The sequence below is a fragment of the Propithecus coquereli genome, unplaced genomic scaffold, assembly GCF_000956105.1.
Source record: "Propithecus coquereli isolate 6110/MARCELLA unplaced genomic scaffold, Pcoq_1.0 Scaffold42, whole genome shotgun sequence".
Taxonomy (NCBI): Eukaryota; Metazoa; Chordata; class Mammalia; order Primates; family Indriidae; genus Propithecus; species Propithecus coquereli.
In genome coordinates, this window is record NW_012149952.1 from 2,544,894 (window position 1) to 2,554,134 (window position 9,241).

Genomic DNA, 9,241 nt, shown 5'->3' on the forward strand with positions numbered 1-9,241 from the left:
CCCCTCCTCCTGCTCTGCCTCAGACTTGCTGTGTGACCCTGAGCCAGGCCCTCCCCCTCTCTGGGCCTGTGAGATTAAACGATTTTAAAGTGCACCTCCCACTGTGCCCAGGATTGGACCAGGCTGTGCACTGGTAAGGAAGTGCTGGGGTCTCTGAGGTTTGTGAAGCAGCTGTCGGCACCCTTCCCAGTGGGTGTTTAAGAGTTGGGGGCTGTGGCATCAGAAATACCCAAGTGAGACTCTTGAACCTCACTTGCTAACTAGGCTGTCTCAGGTGAGCAGCTTTACCTCTGTGAGACGAGGTTACACCAGCACTCTCTGGGGGCAGCTCGGTGGGATTGTAAAGCTTATAATCCCCCCACAAAGGGCATCTACTATTACCACCATTATCATTTAAGCAATCCCCAGACACAAATTTTTCAGAGTTTCATCCAACCAGGCAGGTCTCAGAAATCAGGAAAGAAATTGAATGAGCAGTTCTAGAGTATGACAATTCTGAGTTTGAATTTCTAGCAATGGGATCTTAGGCAAACCATTTAACTTCTCCAAGTATCATTTTTCTCTTGTATAAAATAAAGATTTTTCTCGCTTAAACTTTCAAAGCTGTTTTACAGATTACAAATCTTGTATTGAAATGCTTAGCACAGGAGCTAGTACTTGGTAAGTGCTAAATACAAAGAATCTATTATTATCATTATTATTATTATTATTATCTCCCCACCCCTGATACACACACTCTTTCTGTCTCCAGATAGGATTATAAAGCGGGAAGGAGAGGCCACCAACGCCATCAGAAGGGAGGCTTTGCTCTTTCATTCTCCATCCTCTCCAAACCCGCATTCCTCCCAAGCGCCCGACCTGGGAAGCCCGCTCGGTCCAAGATACACATCCTGTGCCCTGCTGGGAAAACTGGAGTGAAGCTCAGAGAGGGAAAACGTTTCCCAGACTCGCCCAGCGAGTCAGGGCAGAAGCTAGGATGAGCCTTGAGATTCCACCCTCACCTCCACTATCACCTGGAGCATCACAGTCCCTCCAACCTCACTCGGGACTCAGTTTCCCCGCCTACGTGACTACACCGCACTAATCAGGGTCTCCTTTTGCAGATGTGCTCTTCCTCTCGAGTGGGGCCGCTGCACCTACGAGAGAATGGGGCGGGGCGGCGCTCCAGAGGTAAAGGAGACCCGCAAGTTGGGGTCTCCCCGGCCCGGGTCAGCAGGGGCCTTCCCCGGCTAGCCTAAGTGCCTATTAATACCAGTCCCCGGGGCGGCGTGGCACTGCGCAGGCGCGGGCGGGTTCCGCGGGGTGCGCGCGCGAGCGAGCGAGGGATTCCCTCTGACGTCATTGCTAGGATACCAAACAAACACTCGGCCGCGCCGGCCGAGCTCCTTATATGGCTAATTGCGTCACAGGAACTCCGGGAAGGTGGGGCCGGGATCCCCTCCCGCCGAGAGGCCTGGAATGCAGCTCCCGAGACCCCTGGGGCCGCGAGGGTCACGCAGGTGACCAGATCGAGGTTAGGGAAGACCTCTGGCTGGACGGCGGGCGGCTGGGTTTAGCGGGGCGGGAGATTTTGGGAAGTTTGTGGAGAGCAGGGCCGTGACGTAAGCACGGGGGGCGGTTCCCGGGCGTATAAATACAGGCTGGCGGCTCTGTGCTTCATTCATAAGACTGAGAGCTACGGCCACTGCACGGATACCCGGAGCCGGGACTTGGAAACTTGATTATTGTGATTCTTCTTCTTGAGGGCTGTGAAATTTGGTTTATTCTTTTTTTCCGGAGAGAAAGTTTTTGGAAGGATTCTTCTAGATACTTCTTTATTTTACTTTGGAGGAACCGACTTTTTCGTCCTCTTTATTACTCCCCTCCCCCCGTGGGACCCGCCGGACGCGTGAAGACCGCACCTGAAGCAGATTCTGTACAACGGGACAGTGCTTTCTGTTCCAGGGGGAGCGATCCCCCCTCGCCCCCGAGTCCTACGGAGCCTGGACTTTCAGGAGGCACAGCGGCATCCTGTGGGGGCCTGAGCACCGCAGAAGGACTACAGAGAAACTTTGCCATTGTTGGAGCGGGACGCTGTCCCCTCCCCGAGCTTCCCCGGACAACGTACTTTGAGGACTCACTCGTCTCACTCCGGACTCGCACCTTACTTCCCCCACCCAGCCATAGCCTTGGCTTCCCGGCGACCTCAGCGTGGTCACAGGGCCCCCCCTGTGCCCAGGGAAATGTTTCAGGCTTTCCCCGGAGACTACGACTCCGGCTCCCGGTGCAGCTCCTCACCTTCTGCCGAGTCTCAGTATCTATCTTCGGTGGACTCCTTCGGCAGTCCACCCACCGCCGCCGCCTCCCAGGTAAGTTCTAGATAGTAGGGGTGATGTTTTGTAGGTTTTATTTTCTAAGTCAAGGGTGAAGGGAGCAACCCCAACCCCTCAGATAAAGACACGTCAAAACCCAAGATCCGAGGTGAAACAGGCTCACAGCGCACTTTGCAAACTGCGAAAAGTCGGGAGATGTTTGCAATTGGTTGTGCGTGTGGAGTGCAGGGAGGGAACGCAGCTAAGTAGGCTTTGGGGCAGGATGGGGGTGGGGATGTGCCGCTCAGTGCAACGTGTATGCGGTAACGGGGCTGAGAACTTTTAGCTGGCTCCGGGACTGCCCCCGACTCAGGTCCCCAATCTGAAACTAACGCAGTTAGGCAGTTGGGGCAAATCCGGGGATACCTTCCAGTAGCCTCTTCCCCTCTCCTCCTCTTTCGGGGCGCCGACTCCGGCGCCAGGTAGCCCTCCACCCTTCGGGAAAGCTGGCCTCGAACCCTCGGCCGCGCAGCCTCCGCCTCCAGCGCCGAGACGTAACGGGGGACCCGTGCGTAACGGCTGACGCGCTGGAATCCTCCGTCTGACGCGGGGCACGCACGGCGCGCGACGCCCCCTTCGTCCGCCCCGCCCCTGACGTCCAGGGAGCGTTCTATTTTGGAACGCCGGGGCCACGTTGCTAAGGGAGGGGGCAGCCCGGCGTTCCGATTGGTCGCAGCAGCGCGGGCTTTGGCCAATCAACTTTCCCTTCCTATTTGTAGGGTGCAGTTTCCTTCCCCCTCTCAGTCCCCGCAACCCGTGGTTCCAGGGCGTTTGGGACTCTTTTACCGGCATGCAGAGGCCGAGCGAGGGGATTCCTATCTCGACAAGAGCGATTCTTTGCGACCCAATGGGTTCGCGAAGACTTTGCGGGGATCTGGTCCCTCGGCTCTCAGGGGCAGGGAGTGTCTGTTTGTGTGCCGCCGTTTCTTGGGGAGCCATGGTGGCCGTCACCCTCTTCTCTAGACACACACAGACACATCCCCACTCCCTCTGCTCCGGACTCCAGGTCCCCCCGGTGTATCCGAAGACAGGACTAGAATCGCTAACCGGAGGGGAACAAGCCAGGTGGTCTCCAGGAGCCCCGCCCCCTCTGGGTTCTCAGGGCGCTGATTGGCCGGCGCGCCAGCCCTTCCCTCTCCACGCCCCCCGGGAGAGTAGTTAAGCCTTCAGAGCAGTTCCAGGATTCCATTTGCGGGCGGGGGGAGATGAGTTCTGCTTGGGCTTGGGGGCTCAGGTCCTGCACTATTCCCCCTCTGGGGCAATCTAAGGGAGCCCGGGTGGTGACTTTACCTGTCCGTTCACCCCAACCTGTCACTTGTCAGTCTCACTCTGGGGAGAGACAGTTACTTGAAACGTTGTTCTAAACTCCTAGGCCCGTCCCCCAACGTCCTTTTAATTGGGACCCCCGCCTCTCGCACTGAGGGGTGTGTGTATGTGTGTGAGTGTAGAGGAAGGCTTGGCCTAAGGCCTCTCCTTCTCCCTCCCCTTGCCTCTGGGGTGGGGGTGGGGTGTTGTGGCTGTGTGTGTGGCTGTGGCTCCGTCCCCGGGGTTCTGTCACCCGGCTGTGTCCAGCCTCCTCTCCACCCCCCACACCTAAGAGTCACCAACCCGGGGTGTGATTCACCACCCGCTGGAACCGTGCAACCTTTCCCCGAGGAAGAAGGAGGAGGTAGAAGCCAGTTGAGCAGAAATCCTCTCATTAACCACTGCGTCACGGTGTAGTGGAAGGGTGGGTGTTGTGGTTTTTTCCCTGTGACACACACATCCACACTTGCTCACCCTGTGCTCACTCACGGGGTCGCTGTGTGTTATGTGTGTTGGGTGTGTGTGTGTCGGTGTCTTTGTTTGTGTGTCTACGCCTGTGTGTGTATGTGTCACCCCGTAGGAGTGCGCCGGTCTCGGGGAAATGCCCGGTTCCTTCGTGCCCACGGTCACCGCGATCACAACCAGCCAGGACCTCCAGTGGCTTGTGCAACCCACCCTCATCTCTTCCATGGCCCAGTCCCAGGGGCAGCCACTGGCCTCCCAGCCCCCAGTTGTCGACCCTTACGACATGCCAGGAACCAGCTACTCCACACCAGGCATGAGTGGCTACAGCAGTGGCGGAGCTAGTGGCAGTGGCGGGCCTTCCACCAGTGGAACCACCAGTGGACCTGGGCCTGCCCGCCCGGCCCGAGCCCGGCCTAGAAGACCCCGAGAGGAGACGGTGAGTAAGGGGCACCAGAGCTTGGCCCGAGGGGGTAGAAGCAAGAGAGGCAGGAACTTTCTCATGGGGTGGGGGTTTATTAAGGCCTCAAAGCTGCAGAAACCCCATCAATCCTTGCTACAGTCAGCGAGGACTACAGAGTCCTTTTGTGGCTCCTGGGGGTTCTGGAAGAAGTAGAGGTTCGGGGTGGATGGAGGAAGTGCACTGTATCCCCAAACCTCATGGCCTCTGTCTCCCCTACTCAGCTTACCCCGGAGGAAGAGGAGAAGCGAAGGGTTCGCCGGGAACGGAACAAGCTGGCGGCAGCTAAGTGTAGGAACCGTCGGAGGGAGCTGACCGATCGACTCCAGGCGGTGAGGACAGTCCCTGGGGTGGGGCGAGGGTATGCTGAGGGGGCTCTCTCCCCATTCTCCGTCCCCCCTCCACCTGCGCCATTATTCTGGGATGAGAACCAGAGGTTTCACAAATGGGACTAAGTATAGGTATGGCCAGATGGGGTAGCCCTGTGCGCACACACAGACCCCCACATACTTATGTGGACTCCTGGCTACTCCCTTTCCTGACTTACGCCCCTATGCCCCAGTCTCCTGGCCTTCACTTCATCCTGGGGTGACAAGTGGGGGTCTCTAGGGGAGGGGAGCGCCAGTCCCCTCTCCTGTTGGTCTTGGGCAAGTGATAATCCATTTTTGCCTTGGTTTCTCCATTTCTTCAACCCCTCATCCCATCTCCCAGGACGAGTAGTCTACTTTTAACATTCTGGAGAGTCTTTGAAATGCAATTATTTGATCCTTTGTCAATTCTCCACCTCCTGCCCCAGCCACGCTCATTTCTTCAGAACTTGGGCCGGCGGCATCCACAGAAGCCCACTCCCTTTCTTTTTTTTTTTTTTTTTTTTCGCTACAGGATGACTGGTCATCCCACTCCCTTTCTATGCCCTACCTTGGTCTGAGAGTTCCCTGCTTCATGCCTGCAGGGTGACCTGCTACCCCTCGAGGAAACCAGGGGAATTCTCGACTTTCCTGCTCTACTTTGTCCCTTCCCTGGGAGGCAGAGAGGGAGGAGTAACAGGGGAGCACATTATAAGCACATTAAAAACACATAACAATTTTTCATTCATTCAACAAACCTCTGAGTGCCTCCTGCACATCAGAGACTTCCATGTGCACCCGGCCCCTTCCCAACCATCCCGTGGACAGATGGAGAAACTGAGGCTCCTAGAATGCAAGACCCTTGGGCCAAGTTCCACTGCATACCAGGACTCCAGCTCAGGGGGTCTTTCCTCTCAGTCGGGAGCTGCCTTCCAGTCCCGGGCCTCAGCAGCGGGTGTAGGGGAGCCATGACCGCCTCTTCCAGTGGCTGACGGCCTTTTTCTCCTTCCTCCCTCTCTTCTATGACCCGGCCTACCGGGCCTCAGGAGACAGACCAGCTGGAGGAAGAAAAGGCAGAGCTGGAGTCGGAGATCGCCGAGCTCCAAAAGGAGAAGGAGCGTCTGGAGTTTGTGCTGGTGGCCCACAAACCGGGCTGCAAGATCCCCTACGAAGAGGGGCCCGGGCCCGGCCCGCTGGCGGAGGTGAGAGAATTGCCGGGGCCAGCATCCGCTAAGGAAGACGGTTTCAGCTGGCTGCTGCCGCCCCCGCCACCACCGCCCCTGCCCTTCCAGACCAGCCAAGACGCAGCCCCCAACCTGACAGCTTCTCTCTTTACACACAGTGAAGTTCAAGTCCTCGGCGACCCCTTCCCCGTTGTTAACCCTTCGTACACTTCCTCGTTTGTCCTCACCTGCCCGGAGGTCTCCGCGTTCGCCAGCGCCCAGCGCACCAGCGGCAGTGACCAGCCTTCCGACCCCCTGAACTCGCCCTCCCTTCTTGCTCTGTGAACTCTTTAGAAACACAAAACAAACAAACACACAAGGGAGAGAGATTTGGAAGAGGAGGAGGAGGAGAGAGAGGGGAACAGACAAAGTGGGCGTGTGGCCTCCCTGGCTCTTCTGTGTGACTCTGCCGCCCGCCGCCGCCGCCGCGCCACTGCCATCGGACAGGAGGACTCCTTGCGTTTCGTGCTGCCTCTTGTTTCTGTGCCCCGGCAAGGCCGGAGAGCCGGTGACTTTGGGGACAAAGGGGTGGGAAGGGGATGGGCACGCCCAGTTAGCTGCCTGTTGACCCTCCCACCTCAACCCAGCCTCTGGGGAAGGGGGGGTGGGGGGTGACGCCCCCTTTGGGGCCGTCCCGGGTGAGGCCGGAGGGCAAGGGTGCGGGGTGGGCAGCGGGGTGGGCTGGAGTCCTCTCCAGAGAGGTCCAACAAGGAAATGCCACCTCCCCAGTGTCTCCCACGCCAGCCCCGACCCCTCGGCGGGTGACTAGGCTGGCTCGCCCTGCCCTCCCGACCTCAGCGTCTTTATCCCGCACTTCCATGGGGTCAGATCGTCCTCTGCACAGAGTTGAGCCCCACCCCTTAGAGGGAAGTCGACGCCCCCCATGATCATCCCCTCCCCCCAACCCAGACTTACTCTGAAATGTGAACTTCCTTCCCTGACCGTCCAGCCACTCCCTCCCGGAGAACCGGCTCTGATTTGAATTTCGCCTCCTAAGGATCCCCAAGCCAGCCGCCCCTGCTCTCTGGTCGCGGTGTTATCCTCCCCCCGCCGCCGTCCCCTCCGCCCCTCCTGGCCTTCCTTGTTGGGCCTTTCTGACTTCAGGCGGCAGGGGGCGCCGCGGTGCCCGTCCTGCTGGGGTGTTTATACTGTGAAACGAGTTGGCCGGATTGTGGGGGTGCCGGGTGGGACAGCGCCCTTCCGGGGGGATTGTGACCCCAACTCCCAAAGCCTTTCCTTCGTCGCCAGTCCCTGCCCATCTGCCTCCTCCCTGCCCTCAATGGTGAGTTAGACTCAAGGGGGTGACAGAATCGAGAGGAGGGTGACAGTTCTCCATCCCCGTGGCCTCTCTCTCTCTCCTCAGGACCCTCAGCCCCAAGCCCTGGCCTTTTCCTTTAAGGCCTGTCACTTGTCCCCAGCCTAGGACGCCAGCTTCTCCCTCCCCTCGGCCACCTGCAGCCTCTTTAGAAAGGGAACGAGGGGGGCGCGACATTTTTCCGGAGAAGATTTCAGGGCTGAGGCTTTGCCCCCCAACCCCGAATATTTTTGGACTGGCAAACTCGACGGGGCTGGGCTCCCGACCCCAGCCTCCCACCCCGACTCCCCCGGCCCGAGTCCTGGTCTCGGCTGTCCCTCCCTGCCTTCCCTGTGCTTCACCTCGTGACAATTTTATCACGAGGCAAATTTATATTTTTTAATATAGAGGGTGGGCAATGCCCCCTCCGTGCTGCATGGAAAACAGTCCGCGTGCCCAGGCCCAGACCCCTCCCCTAGCTATTTATCCCTTTCCTGGTTTCCGAAAGGCACTTATATCTATTATGTATAAATAAATATATTATATATGGGGGTGTGTGCGCGCGTGAGTGTGTGAGCGCTTCTGCAACCTCGGCCTAGGCCTAGGTCACGTTGGCCCTCAAAGCGAGCCGTTGAATTGGAAACACTGCTTCTGGAAACTTCGAACCAGCCTGTCTCTGGCTGTCTGTCTCCAGCTGTCCCTTTTCTGATTGTCTTGGGCATCTCCTGAGCCTGTCTCTCTTCTGTCTTCTCTCTGCCTGTTTTCATCTGGGACCATTTCTACCTGTCTCCTATCTGACTGTCCCTGAGCCCCTAGCTGTCTTCTGACACCGGGTTCGTTGGGGACATGAGATTTTATTTTTGTGAGTAAGCCTGAGGGATCATAGATTTTTACAATCTGTATCTTTGAGAATTCTGGGTGCCAGTGTGAGACTACGAGCAGGGCCTGTCCCTGCCGACCACAGCGATTGAATCCCCAACCCCCTCCCCTGCTGTATTTGTGGTTCTCTTTTTGTATTTTGCACCTGACCCCGGGGGGGCTGGAGCAGACTGGCGCTGGGCCTCTCTCCTCCCCTCTTGGTTCTGCACTGTCGCCAATAAAAAAGCTTTTAAAAACGCATGCACCAGGCCAAAATGTCTATTTTCTCCTGACACACATTACCCGGCCTCCCTCTAGCAAGAGGGAGTGAGGTTAGATTGCCGGGGGACGGTACACACGGGCACGCATGTACGCAGGAACTCCTACTAGGGCATCAGCCTACAGCAGGATAAAAGGAAGCTAGACAGTTGGGGGGACTTCCTGTACACACAGGCAGTGTCTCCTAATAGAAAAAGGCGGGGAGGGATAGAATATTAGCTTCTAGGGGGCCGGGCGTGGTGGCTCACGCCTGTAATCCTAGCTCTCTGGGAGGCCGAGGCGGGCGGATTGTTTGAGCTCAGGAGTTCGAGACCAGCCTGGGCAAGAGCGAGACCCCGTCTCTATTAAAAATAGAAAGAAATTAATTGGACAGCTAAAAAATATATAGAAAAAATTAGCTGGGCATGGTGGCGCATCCCTGTAGTCCCAGCTACTCGGGAGGCTGAGGCAGGAGGATCGCTTGAGCCCAGGAGTTTGAGGTTGCTGTGAGCTAGGCTGATGCCACTGCACTCACTCTAGCCAGGGCAACAGAGTGAGACTCTGTCTCAAAAAAAAAAAAAAAAAAAGAATATTAGCTTCTAGGTGTGGGGTCTTAGAGGTTTCCTGGCCATGTAGCTTTTATACTCAATGGCTTAGAACAGAAACTAAGGAGGTAAGCATCG

At 57.3% G+C, this 9,241-nt stretch overlaps 1 protein-coding gene across 1 annotated transcript; it reads left to right on the forward strand.

Moving 5' to 3' along the window:
• The first annotated feature begins 1,664 nt into the window (after positions 1–1,664).
• Positions 1,665–8,561, forward strand: FOSB (FBJ murine osteosarcoma viral oncogene homolog B). Its single transcript, XM_012653454.1, has 4 exons — positions 1,665–2,348; positions 4,237–4,557; positions 4,803–4,910; positions 5,972–8,561. Exons 1-4 carry the CDS (start codon positions 2,223–2,225, stop codon positions 6,431–6,433), a joined length of 1,017 nt encoding a protein of 338 aa, XP_012508908.1. The 5' UTR covers positions 1,665–2,222; the 3' UTR covers positions 6,434–8,561.
• The last annotated feature ends 680 nt before the right edge of the window (positions 8,562–9,241 follow it).